Consider the following 21,374-nt stretch of genomic DNA (forward strand, 5'->3'; position numbering starts at 1 on the left):
AACTATAAGCCTCTTCCTCAGGATTCAGGAATCACCATCCATAACCTTTTCTAGTTTAATTTATGGCCACTTTGATTTTCCGAAAGCGAATAATTCATCTCGTCTCGTACATTTTTTAATTGTCATAAAACAATTTTTATTTTTATTTTTAACATATAAACGAAACAATTAATTTTTTTATTTTTAATTATAAATGCCAAACATGTCTTTAAGAAATAAACTAGAATGTTGTTGGCAAAAAAATTAATAATAATAAAATAGGATGTTAAAGAAATGTTAGGTATTAGTATTTATTACTGATTTGATTAAAAAAATCAGGGGACAAACAAATTTCTTGGTTAAAACTTAACTTATTTCTCTGAAAAACATTGGACGCCTTCAATAATTGGGAAAAAAAATCACTTTTTATTAGTTGTGAACGACATTGTTACATTCCTTTTTAGTTTTTATGCCCCCCGCTGACATTCCAAGTTAAAGTAGCTGTTTTGATAGAAACTTCCGCACCTACAAAGGAAATTTTAAAAAATATTTCATGATGATTGAGAAATTTAAAAAAGTTAAAGTAGTTGTTTTAGAACAATGAACTGGAGTTTTTCATGAGAGCCACAGCCCCCGGGGCTGAAGACTTGAAGGCTTTTCTACTTTTTTTCTCATTCTCTGGTGCCTCAGAACATTCATTCATGATCTGATTTCATTTGAGACTCTGATGTCGTGAATCCATATTGGGAAGTCTTATTATTGAAGCAAAGCCTATGAGTGTGAGAGATTCCTCCACCCAACATGCTTTACAAAATTTTAAATTAATTATTATTATTGCAAAGCACATGGTTTGATATCAACGTCTGGCGGGGCACTTTGGATGTCAAGCCAGCTCAAGGTCAATAGTTTGCAACTCTTCCTGATTAACACAATTGCTTGGTTATATATTTTTCTCCTCTCAAGATTAGTTTGAACCATTTTTTAGTTTTAATTCCATTAGTAACATGTTGTATTTGTTTATTTGTTTTAATTCCATTAGTTTGAATTACTTTGGAGAACAATTCACTTACTTATTTTATTTGTTTATGGACATTATTTCACTTGAATATATATCTTTATGTGAAGTTCTAGCTTGATAAAATGTGAGTCACATGTTGTATTCAATGTATTGTCTATTTTTAGTAGGTTATAATACATTATATTTGTTTTAATTTTCTTCTTTATCAAATTTCAGCCGTTTTAAATTGCATAAAATATTATTATAACAGTTGAATAAAAATAATATAATAGATCTTATAAAAAAATATGTTAACATCATATTACAAAAAATAATATAAAATTTTATTAAATGTTAATAGTTACGATTAGGCATGCTTTAATTTCTTTTTCAACAAAGTGAGAAAGATTATAAACATACAACAATGTGAAAAAAAAAAAAACATGACATCTTCAAAAAGATATGATTAATTTAAAAAAATAATTATTTTATTAAGAGGTAAAATTTAATTAAAAAAATTTTATATTTTTAAATGGAAGGAATATGTTAAGTACTTAAATTGATGGTTTTTTATGAACAGTTTGCTGCGGACGCCCAAACAAATGGTCCAAAGCGACCCATTTTTAACTGTCTAACTCGTAACTAACCACCTACCCCTACCTCTGCGCTTGACAGTTGTAGAAGAGGTGTCGCATGGAGTTGGTCGCGGGAAGGCGAGACGACGCGGCTATGGGAGAAAGCAAGCATGGATCTACAGTCAAAGAAATCGGCCATCTGAGATCAGATAGGATATGAAGTTGAAGCTAGAGCCAAAAAGTAGATGATCAGGTCAAGCTAAAACCATATTCTAGTAAATAATAACCAAGCTAAAGCCATTTCCTTAGATATGAATTGTCAATTTGCAATGAAATGGGGGTACTTTGTTTTTGTATATCTGTAGATTTGGCCATTGATTCCATTAACCGGCCAAGCTAAAGCCATATTCATCAATTCATGGACGATCAGAATATTAATATGGGGATGAAGCTCAAAATGGGTTTCTTGCAGTTAGATTTTGACTGGTATGCATTTAAAGCTTTTGTGATTCTTCTTGTATTTGCATGTTTGGATTTGTGTGTTATATTTTCACTTGAGAGTGAGGATGCTTGATCGAAGTTTTATCATTTTTTTTTTGAGTTACATTAAATTTTTACACAAAAAAATAATTATTATAAAATTTATTAACAACCGAATTATGACAATACAATAATTTAAGTTCAGTTGTTAAAGAAACTTAAAATAATAATTTTTTTTGTGTCTAAAACCTGTGTATAACTTTTCCTTTTTATTCTTGCAAGTTGTGAAGAAGGAGAAGAGAGCAAGACATTTGATTGGTTGAGGAAGGAGATTAAGATGACGTGGGGCGTTGTTTGAAAAGTCAAGAGTGAAGAAAACAAATAAAAAAACAAGTCGACAGCATTGTATGGGACCCACTTGACAAAGTTAACACCGTTCGGTCGTTCGTTAAGTTGAGCAAAGATTGTAATGTTTTGAAAAATATTATGATGATATTGTGACTTTAAATATTTTAAAATATTAATTATATCTCTAGAAAAACTTTAGAATATATTTGTACTTTAACCTTATTTTTTTGCCTTGAGATGAGAATGTGGTGAGGTTCCCTTGCCTTTCTCTTCTACGACAACATTTTCTCATTTTGTTTATTATTATATTTTTGAGTTTATGTTTCATTTGTTTAAGTTAGCTATATCTTTCAATGGGTTTATCATTTTAGTGTCCGTGCTAAGCTTTGTGAATTTGTTCGCTTTGCTTTTGTTTTTTTGTGTGTTATATCGCTGTGTGCATTTCTTCGTCGTTATTATATCATGTTAAATAATACCTAAAAAAATCCATTGCAAATGAGATCTTATAAAATACAATAAAAATGATAATAATAATAAATTAACATGTTAAAAACAAAGAGGATATCGGATTAAAGAAAATATTTCTAGGATGAGCATGTGTTTGGATATATTTCAGTTCAAGATAATTTATATAATTAATTCCAAAGAATTAGAATTTATAATTATAACTCGCGCTTCCTGAACAGAGTTGAGAAACTTCTAAATCAATCTTGCAAAAGTCGTCAGCAATTCTCACACCTAATGCATCATTCATCACATTATATAATTACAAGTAATTTACTTTCGTTGTATTTGATACACTAAACAATCAACAGTCTACAAAATAAGATTATCACATTCCATGCGCTCACCCAAGAAACACAAACAACATCAATTTTTATATAATAAAAGGCACAAACATCTTCTACATAACTCATTTGACCAATTCTCACATGTCTCGCATGGCGCGGGACAAATCTAGTTTTTGTTATAAAAAAAAATCATGATAGAATCATTCGTTTAAATTTTATAAAATGAAGGTCTAGGGTCATAATTTGGTAATTCTGTAGCTTCGTATATACCTGACATTGAGGATGAACATAAAAATGTACTAGATTTTTTCATTACAATATCAGGTAATGGCTAGGTCTTAAATCAAGCACAAGAAGTTCTTAATCCATCTTTTTGCACCTGGAGATGTAAAAATTCAACTCTCTAAATAATCGGCTACCAAAACTACATCAGTTAAAATTCCTAATATTTGTTGCAACACAGAAACACGTGATAGAAGTCTTCATCCGGCACATGAGGGAGAAGGATACCTCCTTTTTTAATGACGAAAAGAATCCATCAAGAGGGGGAAAGAACACGAAGATTTATAAGGATGTGAAACCCTCTTAATTAAAACCAGCATTAATTCTATGAAATAGGGTTGGGGGGAAAAAGTGACTATAGGAGCTTCCCAATTTTCTGGGAAACGAGGATATATATCTTATTTAATTAATGATGCAGCAATGACTGATATTTAACTTGTTATAAAGAGTAGTTTTACTTTTTTTTCTCTGTATCTTAATTATCATGAGCAGTATTGATGTGGTGCTCATGGATCATGAGGCAGCAGCCAAGTTTCTGCCTTCCTTTGCCAGAACACAACCATATTTAATCAACTACCAAGTAAATGGATGCAGAATTTTAAGTAACAATGGGAACTAAGAAGTGAAAGGAGATCCATGAGGTTTATCATTTTGGCTGATTCCTGGCTTGGAGAAAGCTTCAGTATAGGTTATACAATATACAGGCAAAGTATGATGTCGATATCCAATCTGGACACAGAAAGTCACAATCTGAAAGCTTTAAAAGCTAACAAACGCTTGTTAACACAGCTTCGATATGATAAGGAAGTATTCCTCATTATCAACTGTGAATTTCTCACAGGTTATTGTTTCGTCATCATCTAGCGTGTCGTGTTTAGCAAGTTGGACTATCTACAGGAAAATGAAACATTCAGTTATATTATGAATGGACAATACTGGAAAACCGCTGTTACATATGCTACGGTTCCAACAAGAATTGCAACAACCGCTGCTGTAAGGTTTACACTTAACCCATCATGATCAATTTTCTTAATTCTATTATGTATGGCGTGAAATCAGTGATTGTGAGATATGCAAGGAGAAACAATACTATTGTCCTGACAATACTATTATCATACCACTGAAAAAAAAAATTCAGTCTTAAAAAACATGATTTTTTTTTTGTTTTCACAATAAATCTCATGAAATTAACTTAAATACTAAGAACTTTCAAGATTTGAAAAAACATATTTGCAATCCTACATCACATGTCTAGTTATCCATGTCTAACGTAAGTTCATATAGTTGGTGCAATAATGGCTATATATAATTTTATTAAAAAAATTACAACTAATTTTGACTTTAGTTGTTTTGAGATTAATGAAAATATGATTAATTCTCACAATGATAGTAACAACCATGCATCTCTATCATCAATTTCAAGTGCAGCTTCTGATAAAGAGATAAATAGAATCTGCAATTCAATTAGTGACCAAATTGTACATTATAAATTGAATAATTAATTATGTTAATTTTTAATATTAATGAATATTGGGCTATTTATTATATAATTTTTTCCATCATATGAAACTTTATAGTTTTTATTCTTATTATATAACATATCAAATTTTATGTTATTTTAAAATTTTCACATTTTTAAAACGTTTACTCATCCATGTATATTAATCACCTTCTAGAAGTATAATTTGGTCTACTTTATAAGTCACTAGCTGGTAGGATTATTTTGTTTTAAATTAAAATTTTTAAACTATACTTAAAAAGTAAGAAAGAGAAAGATAAAAAAATAATATTATATTATTTGTTTACTTTTTATATTTTATTTGAGAGTTATATTTAAAATTTTACTTACTTTTATTTCTTGTATTTTTGTTATATTATTATTAATGAGATTAATAAAAATGACTTATAGATAGAATCAGAGAGAGTACATAACAAAAATCATAAATTATTATAAATTAATGTCCTTTTTTATTATTGTATATTTAAAAGCACAAATCATTAATCCACATAACTTTTAATTTGCTAAATTAAATTTTAAAAATAAATATTCAAATACAAATTTTATTATAACAATTGATTTTCATTAAATTAATTTGGATAAACATGACTTTTAATCCTTGTATTTAATTCTCATTTTGCTTTAGTTCCTAATTTTTTTTTAATATTTTAAATTCCTACATTTTTATTTTTTATTATTTTGGGTCCTTCTTAAGTTCTTATACTTTTCTTATAGAGGAACTAAAAATAATAAAATATAAAAATGTAAAAATCTAAAACATTGAAAAAAAATATAAGAATAAAAAATAAAATGTGTGTAAAGTATAAAGATCAAAAGTTATATTTATTCAATTAATTTTTATAAAAATAAATTTTTAATAAACTATTTTTTTTTTTACAAAAAATCAAACACACATTAGATAGGATTAACCAGTCCTCTGCATCATTCAAGTCATGAGGCCCATTACGATACAGTACATTCTTTCTTTTTGACCGACTCCAGCGCGCCAACTCGACTTGTCCCGTTTCTTCCACCTCCAGCAAATGGGTCGGCTTCGTTGCCGCTGTCTGGATTCAAGCCTTTGCCAGCAATGATTACACCTTCTTCAACTACTCCCATGCCCTCAAGTCCCTCGTGCACCTCACTCAGATTCAGCTCATCAATGCTCTTTTTGTAGCTACCGACATCAGCAAAGACTTTGGCCTCCACGCCGATCAACTCCCCACTTTCCTCTTCATTTACTCTAAGGCCTTAATAGTGATTAATGGTTAATTAATAATAATTAATCATTAATGATGCTTTTGGATTATTATGTAGACTAATTGTGTTCAAAGCTTGTGTTTGAGAAAGCTTTCCTAAGATATCCAAATTTAACTGTTGGGTGGTAACCCAAAAGTGAAGGTAACTGAAAATTTAATTGAAGTATATCATTATATTTGCAAAATTGTATTAATGATAATTATGGCTTTGAATGAGCAATGAAAGCACGATGATAGACAAGTTACCTATAATTTTTGGGGGGGCATCTCAGGATAATAGCTTGGGGATCACCTGGGAAGTGACGTGGGAGACAAGGTTGTTGAGGAATAAGACGCGTGTTTCGGAAAAAGGTCTTAAGGATAAGGATGCTTCCTTTCCACGGCTTTTGTGAACAGACCGCGCGTTTTACCATCTCACTTAAGTATTTTCTTTTCACGATTATCTGTACAATAAAATCACCATGTAACCCCTCATAATTTCATTATTATTGTTTAATTAAAATATGAAATCATAAGATCTTTTTAATTGCAGTAGTATTAATTAAACTATAATTTTGTATGTCGGTGAAATTAAAAGTTAGTAAAAACAAATTAAACTGAGTAGAATGATTCCCACCCTTTGGCATTTTAGTTAGTTTCGGCAAGAAAGCCTCTCGGCCATTGATGAAAGCACAAAGCAGGAGAATGGAGGAGGGGATGGTGGAAGAGGACAGGACAGGAATGTTGAAGTGAAATATTGATTCTACTCCACAATACTGTTTGAATTATTATGAAGAAATTAATAATTACTCATCACAATTAAAGCACCAGACCAGGATCTTCTTCCATAACACCATAACGCGTTCATCTTCTTCTCTCTGACCTCTTACATGAGTGCATTCACCATTGCACGGAATATTTTTGGGAGAATAACAATGAGGTCTCAAAATATTAAATTAACATCACTTAAGTTTTTAACAATTTTTTTAAATAAGTTAAAAATATCAATTCAAATTATTATAAATTTAGGAGTTTTATTTGTAAATAAATATTTAAATATCAAAATTTAATTTTTAAATTGTAACAAAAATTTTTGTTTATAATTTTTTGAATTTATATTTATAATTTATTTTGTAAAAAAAATTTCAAAACTTAACTATCATTAATTCATTTCTTTAAAACCTAACTGTCATTCTCACAATAATTTTTGTTGGAATGCTCATAAATGACAAGTGAAATTAAAAAAATTGAGAAGGTTTTTTTTCCCTCGTCAGCTCTACCAAATTTTTAAAAAGTTATTGAGCACTTTAAATTTAATTATAAGTTAATTTTATCCTTTAATATTAAATATTTCCTTTATCATCACTATGATGTTAATAATGCCTAACATTCATTTGTCATCAGCAAGTCTCACTATTTTCTTTTAAATATTTTTGTTATAATTTACTGGATTAAAGTTTATTTTTATCTTCAACTTTTACTCGAAATGTTAGTGGTCACCATCAACTCAAATATCTTATAATAAAAAATATTAAAAAATAATGTGGGGTCATGTGAAGAGACAATGAGAAAATGACAAGGTGACAAGAAAAAAAAACTTTAACGTTAAGGAATAAAATCGAGCCAAAGTTGAGTTTAGGGTCTCCAGTAACTCTTCGAGTAATGTTGAGTGGCAAAAATAATATTTAACCCTTAAAAAAATAAGGGCAAAATAGATTATAAAGAAGTTAGATCAAATAATAAAGGATGACATATGAAATTTAACGTGAAAAAATCACTAATATGACAATAGCAAAAAATTCATGAGCAGGAAGCAAGAAATTTTACTGTAGAAAATGTGAATTGTAATAATTGTCTATAAATGAAGATGAAATATTTGCATACTAAATACAATTAACATTTTAAATTCATGATAATTAAAGGATTAACTTATAAAGAGATTATCCAGTTTGTAATTTATAGAAATGAGATCTTAAGTTTTCATAGTTTAAAATATTTTAGAAACCATTTATCAACTTTTAATCAAAGTAAAATAATGTTATAGAAATATGAGATACCTCAGAGTAGTTAAAGGAGTTGAAAACAGTTAAAAAATCTCAAGTTGTTAAAAACAAAGTAATGCGCCACAGCTTGTCACTTTCTGTGCCACGCGTCACGATGTGTTGCACATTCATGACAATAATTATGCTATCATTTTACAACAGATCTAGGCAACTTTCAGCATACCTTGTTTCTCTATCAGAATAAAATGATTTAAATGTTTATGAAAAGCTCTTTTCATAAACTAGCTAATGATGTGGATCTTACTTTCAAATTAAGTCACACAAGAAAGTTGAATACTCAAATACAGTTTCACAACTTTTCTCACTTTTCATAAACAAAGGGGTGTCTAAAATTTCATACATGTGCCAAATATCATTCCTAACACTTAGACCATACTCATTAGACCTAGGGACTAACTGTACAATACATCACATGCACATATACACCACTATATTAAATTTTTATTCATCAACTCTTTTAATATCAAAAACAGAAATGAGAGGTTTTAGCATTGTGTTTCATTAAAAATCATCCATATCATGTTTAAAACAACCTTACTACACTTGCAATAATATTTTGGCCCTATTAATATTTATGACTTATTATAAACAATATCTTAAGGCTCAAAATACATTCTAGACATCCCAAACAATTATATAGTGCAAGTGTAAAACAGAATGCATTCTAGTTAGAAATATTCAAAATATTACACAAAATAAATGAATTAAAGAGGCATTACAATAGAAATGCTCAGATTCCTAAGCCTTCGGAGCCTTTTCTCTCTCTGCACTAGAGTTAAAGCTTGTAAAATTTTAAAATAGAGGGGTGAATCTAGTCACTTAGTAACGAAGGTAAAATTTATCCTATATAGTTGCATATCAATTAAATAAAAACATAAAATTAGAGTTGATTTTCTCAAATTATATACAAACACATGTAACACAAATTATTATTTCTCAACTATCATTCTCATAATTCTCACATCATTTTTATCTCAATCACATGGTATATTGCCATAAGATATATAGACATGTCATAATGACCCAATTTATTAACATGACTTGCCACAAACTAAAACAATTATGTGACATATCATAGAAACATATGTGCATGATTAAACCATCCTTATACCCTCCTTATTCTCTAATCGTGGATTATGACATCAAAAAGGGCTTTGTTCGTGTGACTAAACTGTCCAAGCTCACTAATTGTAAGATGTGACCAAGCTAAAGATCACAGGACTCACTCTTGGACCATGGCTTTTATCGCTCTCGAATCTCTAAGGTATGTATACCTTGAGCTAGCCATCTCAATAAACTAGTAGAGATAATTAGGTTCTAGTCTCTCGACAAACTATGGGACAGTCCCTCAATACACTATGGGACAAGGCCATACTCTCGTGCACCAGAAGGCAGCTAAAAATACTATATGAATTTTAACTACTCCTCTCCTCAGGTGAACTCCCACCAACTGATCACGTAATGTATGATGCTCACTAAATTCACCATTCTATTATTTTAATATCAGCACATTGGGCTTATAATAATACGCTACTTAAGTGAGTATTAATCATTATTTTCACAACATTCTACTTTTTTTTGAACTCCAATTCACTAATTTCTTCTTCCACACATAATTACCATATCACATATAATCACATTTCTCATTCCAAAATATGCATATAATCATAGTTTTTCAAATCACTTTGACATCAATTATACATTTCAAGTTCAAATAAAATATTGCATATTCACAATTCAACCAATCATCAATGCTCATGACATACTTCACATTCACAATTAAATCATACATGTTAATATGCACATTTTACAATTAACATTCAATTAACAAACAACTATTCAAAGTAAGGTTTCCTCAGTTACTTTAAACTTTTGAGAGGTCAAAGGTTTACCTCTCAATAACTAACTTCTAAGCTTGATTTCCAAGCCAAATATGGTGCCTGAACACTCAATCTACAATTTAAATAATTTTAAGCTCTTTAACATTATCAATAATACATTTTCACCTTTCATACTTTCACTTCCACGATACCCAACACCCTTATTTCTCACCTTTGGGCTTACCTTTTTAGTGCATTAACCATCCTTAGCATTATATAGCTTCATTAAGTGTCCATATTGTCATAAATGCCGCAACTACCTCCAAAATTTCAAATTAAATGTCCATTTTCGAACATTAATGACATTCACCAATCAAAAGTGTCAAAACTCATAATCTCTAGATTTAAATACTCTAAACAACCATTAACTTCATTTAAGTTAATGGATTTAGACCCATAATTTATATGGACTGAAAATTTTCTCCTATTATCAAACCTTAACCAAAAACTTCATAAAAATACAAGGGAAAAAAAGATTAGGGTATAGGACACTTACCTTAGTGTTTTCTAACACCAAACTCACAAATTACCAATATGAAAAACCCTAGCAAAGCAAGAACAAGCTCCTTCTTTTTCCTCTTCTAATTTCTGTCTCAACTCACGATTAAATTCTATAGAAAAAGGGCCATGTGCTACAGCACATGTCAAAAGAGTTCATTTTCCTTCAGTTATAATTTGTGCATTGCAGCAAATGTGCGACATGCCGCGACATGTGGCATAGAGACAATCCTTCATGTTTTTCTCCTTCTTTGATGCTTGGGTGGCCTGTCTTTATTCCGGACCCATAATTTGGGTTGAAATCACAACTGATTACATTCACTTGACCTTTTTAGCCACACACCACATAAAATTACTCAATTACTATAATTGAACTTAATTAATTCTTTAGTAATTTAAGCATTAAAATTTGAAATGTTACAAAAGAGACCAAGTATATATAATTTTTTTCATCAACTAAAAATGTTAATTTGGCTAACCAGTAATACCTCTTAAAATCTCAATTATAAATATAACAAATATATGATAAATTTTAGGCCAACATAATATATAAAAACAATCACAAAAAATTATAAGGATTTGAATCATAATCTCTAACAATTGTTTAAAAAGGATTAATGATTATTTTTGCCCCTCAACTTTACTCGAAGGGTCATTGAGCACTTTAAACTCAACTATGGGTTAATTATATCTTTTAAAGTTAAAAATTCTCTCTCTCATTACCCTACCGTTAACTCACCACCATTCACCATTAGTGAGCCTCACATTTTATTTTTTTAATATTTTTTATTATAAAAATATTTGTCTGACCCTTTTGAGTAAAATTAAAGACAAAAAAAGATCTTTAACTTAATATTTTATAATAAAAAAGGATAAAAGAGAAAATTAGTTTCTAAACTATAGGTTCAGTAGCGCTTAGGACCCTAAACTCATTTTTGTGCAATATTTTCCTTGGTATAATTTAGTACCTCTCATTAACAATAGTTAATTTTAACTGTTAATTAATCATGAAATGACAAAAAAGAATTTCAAAAATCATAAAAAAAGACAATAAAATTACAATAAAAGATAAAAATGACATAAAAGGACATCAAAAATTACAGAAAAGGACCAAGAAAATTTTATTGGCCCTCTTCTATAATTTTTGAAGTCTTTTTTTATTATTTTTTTGGTCAACTAACGATTAAAGTTAACTTTCATTAATAACAGGATCTGAATCGCATCATTTTTAAAAGTTGAAGAGGAACCTTGTATAAAAAAAGAGTTTAAAATTTTAGACACTCATGGACTATAGTCTATGAGCTAATTTGCTCTTTTATCCGATAAAAAAAATTAAAAGGATTCAATGTAGGGCCAACTAAAGGTAAACACACAGTAGGATGATAAGGAAGGAAATTTTTAATGTTGAAAGAGAGAGAATTGATTTATTATTAATTTTAGGGTGTCTAATAACTTTTTTAAATAAAGTTAAAAGATAAAAATAACTCTTAACTTTAAAAAAAAATTGGAGAGAATCAACCACATGAGAACATGTGACAGTTTTTGTGGCTTGATCATTGCACTTCATGTGACTTTTTCAGCAAACAAGATAGGATGCCCAACAACACTCATTTTGGTATATTTTATGGTTCGATATTGTGTGATTGAGGCTTTTAAAACGATTTTTACAAATACCTTATAGTTATTGTCTTGAAAATTTCAGTTAACAAAAAGTGGAAAAGACTTTGTTGAAGCTTAATTTTATTTTTTATTTGGTAAAAAAGAAAAGTTGGATAATTGTCAAAAGGATTCGTGAATGTATAATTCTGATATAGAGAGATTCCTTAGTGGTAGGCCCTCTCCGCCTCAGACATGATCCTTTCTTTTTTGAAAATTACCCTTGATAAAAGAAAGCCGGCCCCAAACATGACAGTCCAGAATATTTACAACTTCCGACCATACTCACATTATTTTATATTTCACTTTAATTTAATGGTCTTACTGAGATTAGAATGGCATATTGGAACATCTACATCTTTTGCTTTGGCGGTTTGGCCCATCCCTCATAATCTTCTTATTATTGCAATCATTAGATACCTTTAAACGCTTCAACTATTTTTTTTTTTTTTGATAAAGAACGCTTCAACTAATTTGGATCCAGTGGAAATGAGTCAAGTTCTTTTTAATAAAAAGTTCTATCATCAAATGTTGCTGCATATATTTTGAAGATTTGAACTCAAAATCTCTAATTTAGTATAATTCTCTTGTTAATCTATGTATATCATATTAAGTTAGTATAATTCTCTTGCCAGTTAATCCATGTGTATGATAGTTATAAAAATTTTATCTTTAATCTTTATGTTTTCTCACCGCAAATTCATCTAAATTTTTCATCTCAGGCGATGAAAAATAGAAAGATAAAGCCAAGCAGATAACTAGTGAAGTTTGCAAAGTGTACACTGCCACTGACAACAGAAACACCAGCTGAGTCTACAGTGCCTGTTTCAAGTAACTTTCTTCCACCCTCTTATTCATGTGACTGACCAGCAAATCAGGGCGGCTAAAAATTGCATATATGCTCCTTGTGGCCCCCCCACAAAAATAAATCATGCATTACAATGTACACCAAAAATGAAAGATCACAAAGTGGACTCAGTTTTTTTTTTTTTTTGACCAAAAGAGTAGACTCAGTTTATCGATGATAAAGGTATCAAACTAATCATAAATAAGCACACTTATCCTGAAATGGTCGGTTTAATAACGAGAATTGGTGAGCTAGACGAGGAAGAAACTAAGCAAAATGCTATAAATGAAGACGAAGGCAGATTGTAGAGACGATAAAGGGAGTGTGGTGGGCGAAGCTCCCATGGCCAAGCCAGCAATATATGAGCTATCTGCCAGCATGGCCTCTCCACTTGACCCTGAACCCGTAACCGTATACCCAATAGTCGGGTCCGAGTTTGAGCCCGACTCCGAGGCCAACTTGGGGTCGGAGCCGAAATCAGAGCCGGAGCCCATGGTTACTCCGGTGACAGTGGAGGTTGCTCCAAATCCTGATCCTTGTGAGTATGGTGGCGTTGGTGTTGAGGTCATCATGGGAGGGGAATAATCTTGCGAAGATTTCTGACTGCCAAAATCAGAGAGAGATTCATTAGCTGAAGTAATTACAACTTATTGGCTCATTTGTGTTGGTGATAAGTGGCGGTGAGTGAGTGAGATCTATGATTAAAGGCAAATCCACCAACCATTGTTAAGACACATCTATTCTAAACCAACCAATAATTTATAGCCAAAGCATTCAAAAGTTATTCCATGGCCCTATACAATGGAAATGCCACCTCGTAATGGGATTTTAATATTCTTATAAGTATTGTACGCTGTCAAGATCATAGAAAAATTATACTCCAATAATATCTTGCCTACGTGCAGCTATAACGGAATGTTCTTGCTACTGAAGTCAGGCACTGGTTTGTAGCGTGGCATCTCATGTATCAAATGCGTTGATTAATGCTAATTCGATTATGACGCAATTCTCTTCATGCAAAGTATGTACCACAGATTTACGAACACCAGTCTTTGAGGGTTCTCTAAAGTTATTAATTAATAAATTATGCTATCAACAAAGATATGCCCAGCATATCATTTTTATAATTAAAAAAAAAATAAGAAATTACATTTCTAAAAAAATTTAAAAAAAAAATCCAATAAAATTTTTATGTGAGCGGCTGAATAAAAAGAAAATGAAAACACGATCACGGATCTTTATAATTTTGTTGAATTTTGATTTAGTTTTTATATTTTTTTCAATGTTTTTGTAAAAGTTTTAGTAACAAAAATCACAAAATCTTGTTGAAATTATAGGGATTAAAAATGCTGCAAAAAATTATAAAAACTAGGTGCAAAACTTGATAAAATTATAAGGTTGTATTTTCCCACAAAGACTTATATCCAAATTTAATACTTTAATGCAATTTAAAATTAAAACAAGATTCACTCAATAGAAAGGTGCAAGTTGAAGAGAATATTTATGAACATATTAAACTTTTTTGAATATTACATGTATTTCGTATGTTTTATTTTTTATGGAAAGGTTAAGGCATATATTCTAATTCTAGTTTGGATGCTTCAGGAGCAGACGTGAGTGCCGGATAAAGAAAAGAGGGTCAGTCAATGTTTGTGTACCGTAGCAATAAAAAGAAAAAGCATGCTCGCTCCTTTACCTTGGAGAGGATGGACAAAACGTCACCGTATAGTCTGCACCCGTACAAGTAAACGTACTCGTAGCGTCGTCGTAGGCGTAACTATACGATCTCGGGCAAGCCGACTTGAACATTGCCGAGTACACGGACGGCCTGCACGTCGCCGGCGAGCTATATGCGCCGCTGCAACAGTACTCGGGGCTGTTGAATGCCTCACACGCGCTCTTACACGCATCTCCCTCCCCCGCTCTGAGCTCCTCCGGGCACTGCCGGTTCAGATCGGAAACGCACCCGGTAGAAGCACACAGACCCGACCCGCCCGACCCTTCCACGATCATCGGAACATTGTACCCATCCACAAGACTGACGTCGTAAAAATCTTGCCCTCCAGTGCTACTACTGAGCGTGAACTCGGCGAGAGTGACGGGCGGCGATGCGCCAGCGCCGTTGCACTCGAGCTCGCCGGAGCCACAGTCTCCCGTGACACAGGTGCCGGATCCGTCGAAGTGACAACCGGTTCTTGCCCAGAAGCGGCCGGACCAGCCAGTGGGAGCAAGGAAAGAGCGGGAAGCATCCGTGGGGAGCTCAAATCCGGTAGTGTCGAGGCTTCCACTGCCGGCATTAGCGAGGATTCCGGGCCAGACGGTGTAGTGACATCGGTTGACGAATGTGAAAGTGGTAGCGTGAACTGCTGAAGAAGAAAAGATGGAGAAAATGTTAAATAAAAGAGCAAAGAAGAAGCGAGAAGGGGAGAGAGATTTAGAAAGTTAAATGAATTACCAGACGGAATGTGGAGGAGGAGAGAGGAGACGAGGAAGAGGGTGAAGCAGGAGGAGAGGAAGCAGAGAGGCTCCATGATAGAATTGGGAAGTGGGAACGGAGGAGGAGAGAAGAGTGATCAGAGAGGCTTCCTAAAAGGAGAAGGGTTCTCGGTTGGGATTAGATGATCAATATTCAATAATATCCATATTTGGAACGCAGGTTTGGTGATTCACAAAGGTGTGTTTGGATTTTAATTAAAAAATTTAATTATAAAAAAATTATTATTAGAATATAATGATATTTAGATAAATTTTTTAAAAATTAATTATGATAAAATTAATGGTATTTGGATATTTTTTTTAAAATTAATTTTAAATGAGTAATTCTACTATTTAAAATGACATGTTAATAATGTTTATAATTAATTTTTTAAAATAAAATAAATTTTAACTTATCTTAAATGAAGTTTAAAAAATTGGGAGGTTTGAATACAATTTTTTAAAATCATAATTTTTACTCTAGAATTAATTTTAAAAAAGTATCCAAGCATACCCACAATATTTTGGTGTTTTATGCAGGAAAAGTATTAGACAACACTTTGAAATATCACAACTGGACTAATTCAAAAATTAAAATTTTTGAAATATCACCCAGATCATGATGGCATTGATTTAAAAATAATTTTAAATATAGAAGAATCATAATAACTCTATATTTCTTTTTTAATTGATAAAAAATCATTTATTAATTATCATGTATTTATTTATATTTGATAACAAGTCATTCATTAATTAATAAGTTTAAAAATTTAAAATAATTTAATTATGAAAAGAGACAAGTGTAGATTATGTTTAATAAGAAATTATTTGTTAATTGACGAGTTCAAGAATCTAAAAGAGTTTGGTTGTATAATTGGGAAAGAAAGTGTAGATCATGTTTTAATAAATACCTATTCATATTTAATAAGAAATTATTTGCTAATTAACAAGTTCAATAATTTAAAAAGAGTTTGGTTGTATGAAGGAATAATTGTAAATCATGTTTCATCAAATAATCATTTAATAATTAATAAGTATTCATTTTCATTTGATAAAAAGTCATTAATTAATTGATAAGTTTAAAAATATGATAAAATTGAACTATAAAAAGATAAGTATAGATCATGTTCTAACAATTAATCATTCAATAGTTAACAAGTATCAATTTGTATTTAGTAAAAAACTATTCGTGAGTTGACAAGTTTTAAAAAATAAAAAAATTAAGGTATTATAATTTTTTTCATCTAAAAATAACCCTTTGAATCCATAATAATATTGAAAAAATTATGTTAAAGTTTCATAAAAAAAGAATTAATTATTATAAAATTTATTAATAATTAAATTATATATGTGGTTTCGAATGTGTTTGTTTCTATAAAATAGTTTTTGTATTCAAGAAAGGGCTGTTGTTTGGAGGTTCCTCCATATATTTACAGCAGTAACGAATCTCACTAAAAATTTATCCCTGTATGCTCCTGAATAGAGCTAGTACAATATTTTAGAGATAAAGTCACATGATTTATATTTATGTTAATTACGGAGCCAAATACTTAAGTTATCAGATAATAACAATAATTGAAAAGTGAAAGAATCCAATGAGAAGCGGTTCGAACGCCGGACCCCTTGGGAGAGGAGAGCCGAGAAACAGAGAAGGAAGGAGAGGGCGATGATGGGGCCCGTGCACCACGTCTTGTTCAACATGTCAGATTTTGATCACCGTTCTTGTTACGCCACGTATGCCTGTTTGTGTCTCATCTCGCGTTGGATTCTGCTACCCTTATGCGACATGATGCTCTCCTCTTCCTTTCCATCCTTTTTTTAATTTTTAATCATTAAATTATGTTTTTTGATAATTCAAATTTTATTTTTTTTAAAACATTTCATTTTAATGTATTTTTAAATTTTTCTTATTAAATTTTAGGAGTTTGAAATTTTATTATTTATATTTTTATAATTTAATATTTTAATAATAATTTTATAGGATATTAAATTTAAATTATTTAAATCTTAATTTAATGGCTAGAAAAGAAAAAAAAATGAAAGAGGGAGGAAAGAAAGAAGAGAGAACCCATGCCCATACTTCTCTCTTCTTTTTTCAAGCCTCGACTCCCTCCAAATTTTAACCACGTTACTTTAGTGTTTCAAGTTTCAACTTCATAACTAGGCAATTTGACTGTAATATTGCCAAAAAAAAAATGTTTTATCATATGCTACACTTTTAAAAGTATTTTTTTATATTATATAAATTTAGAAATCAATTTGATGTAATTTAAATTTTAAATTTTATTTTGTATTATCTGATAATTTAAGCTATCAAATACTCTTAAAATAATAATAGGTGGTTAAATTTATATATTTATTGTTGATAAAATAAATTATTATTTTTTTACCAACTATAACATATAGTAAATTGCCTATGGTATTCTCTTTTTTCTTTACATCTTCCCTGCAAACCAAACAATCTCCTAAACCGTGAATGACCTTTGGTCTAATGGCAACCACTCATGTAAAGAATCAAACTCCTAAGCGATTAAGAAGGGACCAAAATCTTGTGTGTAGTGGACTATTGTATGCTGTGTGCCGTGTTTGTGTGAAATGCGTGCGTGCAGGATCCCCTTCTCTATGGGAAAGGGTTAGATAGAATATTTTTTTTTTAAAAGGTTTGTTTAGCAACATATTTTTGAAACAGTTTTCTATTTTATAGAATAAAAAAATATCTATTTGATAATGTGTTTTTAAATAGTGTTTTAAAAAAAAGAATAAATATTATTATAAAAAATATAAAAATAGTAATATCTTTAAGTGTTCTAGAATTATTATTTTAGATAATGGCAAAGAATGTAAAAAATAAATATTTTTATTATTTTTTTCAGACCATGTTATATAAAATCGTTAATATATAATTTGAATATTAAACTATAAGTTTAGGAATAATTTAAACTTTAAACTTTAAAAAAGTATATTTTGAATTCTAAATAATTAAAGTTGAGGTAATTTTGTCTTCACCATTAAATTTAAATAAAAGGTTGTTAATTTTTTAAAATTAGGGCTTAATGTGTAATTTTTAACCAAATTCTACTCTCCTTCTTTCTAGACCTTCATTTAAGCAAAATTGCATAATAAGCCCTATTTTTTTTCAAAAAAAATGATGAATGTTTGTTTGAATTTAATGGTGTGACGAAATTGCTTCAACTTTAATTATTTCAGATTCAAAATGTATATTTTAAAAATTTAAAATTTAAATCGTTCCTGAATTTATAATTCTAAATTCAAGTTACATATTAATCTTATATAAAATACTAGTTCTTAAAATAATAGAATAAAAATAATTTTAAAGAAGCCGACATTCTCATAATCCAAACCCCCCACCCAAGAAGAAAAATAAGAAATACCCAAAAACAACATATTAGTATCATTGGTGAGGGATACGTTTTGTTAGAATTACATGCGAGGGCAATTTGATTTTTATTTATTTTTAAAAAAAACTTTTTTGGTGTATGATTTATACTCTTTGAAAATATAAAATATTTTTAAAAATTTTATTTTTAATAAAGTAGTTACTTATTTTTAAATTAATCTTATATTTTCATACTTATTCCTATCAAATATCTTTCAATAAATATAAAGTTATTATTAATAAGGGTACTTTAAAAAAAGACAATAATTATATTTAAAAAATTAAAAATATTTATATTTTTTAATAATAAATTTTTTAAAAAATATATTATATTTTTTAATAAAAGGAGTAATTAATAAAATAGTGTGTATTTCCATTTAAATAACGGTCCTCGCCAAATCTCATGCATGTTTGGAGAAAGATGCTTGTACTTTACACTAGTCGTTAATTAATGGCAGAAGTCAAACCTCTGACCCCGAAGGCCTGCGTTATTGAACAGTTGAAGATTGAGTCGCGGCTGGGTCACCCGTAGGCCACTTCAGCATTCCCTCACGCCGTCAGTCAAGCTGGAAGGCCTCGGCCCAAAAGAAGAAGAAAATGCAGGAGGGCCGGAGTATAAAAATATGAGATCAAGAAATGGTCAACGTTTACTGTTTACATTAACTTCCACCCAGGCGGCACTATCTTTTAGGAAGCGATTGAAAAGCATTTGAAGTGTAGAGACTAAAATAGAAGTTTATGTAAACTTAATATTCTTCGTTGTCTTAATTTTAAATTTATCCCAGGAAAAAAAAAAACACCTTACTTCCATACTCATGCCCAGCTAATTGTTTGAAACATGACTGCAACATTCGCATCAATTCAATTATGTTATTGAATTCAAGCATCTAATCATACATGATATAGTCTAATAAACAAAATTGAGAAAACATCAATGAAGGATTTCTAAAAAAAATTTAATATTTGATAAAGGTACAGGAAAATCCGATACCTGTTAAGATAAAAATTTTACTTGTGAATTGTTTACTTGTTAACAATTCTTTTATAAAATTAAGTTGCTTTCAAAATCTTGTATTAATGTTCTCTTTCAAGTCCTCACTTACCCATTAATATATTAAATTCTTTTTTTAATCATAAATGTGGCAAAGCCCAAAATAATATTGTTTAAGTAAAAAGTAATTCGGGATCACTGTGATCCTGTTATTTTAATACAACCACTCAATGAAACCTCTAAGAGGCTCAAGAAAAATTCTACACTTAATACATTGATTCAAACCATATTTTGCAATTCAATCAGCATGCTTACTGTTTGCTCTACACAAATATTTCACCCTTATTTGCCAATCCTCAATTAGAAGTTTAATCTCGCACGCCATACCTGCCACTGATGGCTATCATTAACCTCCGGCACCTCCTAGACCTCATGAATTACATTCATGGTGTCACTATCTATAATAAGTTCAGTCATATTGAGACTATGAGCCATCTGTAGACTATGGTAGAAGTTCCAAAATTCAACTTCTTTAGCCGTATAAGTTCTCAAATTACAAACAAAACTTCTCATCCATTGACCTCTAGCATTGTGAAAGATACCACCACAGCTAGCTCTGCTTGGGTTGCCTCTCACAGCACCATCAATGTTAAGCTTGAACCAATCATTCATAGGAGGCTCCCAACTGCTTTGCGGTGGCCTTAACATGCCTGTCAATCCCACAATATTCTTTGAGCTTGACTACACTACTCTAGCAAAGTTATAGATTCTCTCTCTAAGTGCTAATGATAAAGTAAAGACATTGTTAAATATTCTCTCATTTCTACATCTTCAAAGGTACCAGATTACAATTGCAAATAGAGTGTCCCGATCTATCCCATTGTGCCGACCCCTATTTTGTAATTTCCACTGGTATATTAAATTCTAAATTAATTCTCCTCCTATTTTTGGATGAAAATTCTCTTCTCCTCTATTACAGTGTGGTGCTTTTTCCCAAATGAAGAGTTCATCGGGGCTCAGTGGAGAGTTGAGACTCGTCGCACAGAAAAGGATTAAAATGAGACATTTCTTATGGTTCTGGTGGTAGAAAAGTAGACGTATTACTTTTCTCTTCTCTTATTTTTAACGTTATTTTATGTTTTTTCAAATAATTTAATTTTGTTTAGTTATAATTTAATTGTTTAATTTTATTTTAAGCTATATTTTCGCTCCTCATCTTTGTTTCATTTTACTTTAAGTTCGTTAATTCTCGTAATATGCGTTAACTTTTTAACCTTTATCTTCTCATACGATCATTACCCGTTTAAGATTAATACTTAAAATATTTTTAAAATACTAAAGTAAAAAAAATTAAAAATTTAACAGGAAATTCTGTGCCG

At 30.3% G+C, this 21,374-nt stretch overlaps 1 protein-coding gene across 2 annotated transcripts; it reads right to left on the reverse strand.

Annotated features, from left to right (window-relative positions):
- Positions 1-13,110: 13,110 nt before the first annotated feature.
- LOC129293263 (thaumatin-like protein 1) lies at positions 13,111-15,748 on the reverse strand. 2 transcript variants are annotated; one of them, XM_054931130.1, is made up of 3 exons: positions 15,588-15,748; positions 14,829-15,498; positions 13,111-13,735 (listed from the first exon to the last, which is right to left on the reverse strand). In XM_054931130.1, exons 1-3 carry the CDS (start codon positions 15,661-15,663, stop codon positions 13,384-13,386), a joined length of 1,098 nt encoding a protein of 365 aa, XP_054787105.1. In that variant the 5' UTR covers positions 15,664-15,748; the 3' UTR covers positions 13,111-13,383. The 2 variants fall into 2 exon arrangements, with proteins under 2 accessions (XP_054787105.1, XP_054787106.1); XM_054931131.1 differs by having other exon boundaries at positions 14,829-15,495; positions 15,588-15,745.
- Positions 15,749-21,374: the final 5,626 nt, after the last annotated feature.

Source organism: Prosopis cineraria, unplaced genomic scaffold, assembly GCF_029017545.1.
Source record: "Prosopis cineraria cultivar Desert tree isolate PC_DT_omini unplaced genomic scaffold, ASM2901754v1 PC14, whole genome shotgun sequence".
Lineage (NCBI taxonomy): Eukaryota > Viridiplantae > Streptophyta > Magnoliopsida > Fabales > Fabaceae > Prosopis > Prosopis cineraria.

What these genes read in the sequence shown, in the direction of transcription:
- LOC129293263 (XM_054931130.1), bottom strand. Translation starts at nt 15,663, where the DNA reads ATGGAGCCTCTCTGCTTCCTCTCCTCCTGCTTCACCCTCTTCCTCGTC. An exon ending in CCTCCTCCACATTCCGTCTG is followed by an intron (nt 15,499 to 15,587) that starts GTAATTCATTTA and finishes TTTCTTCTTCAG; the next exon opens with CAGTTCACGCTACCACTTTC. An exon ending in TTTTGTCCATCCTCTCCAAG is followed by an intron (nt 13,736 to 14,828) that starts GTAAAGGAGCGA and finishes TGATTTTGGCAG; the next exon opens with TCAGAAATCTTCGCAAGATT.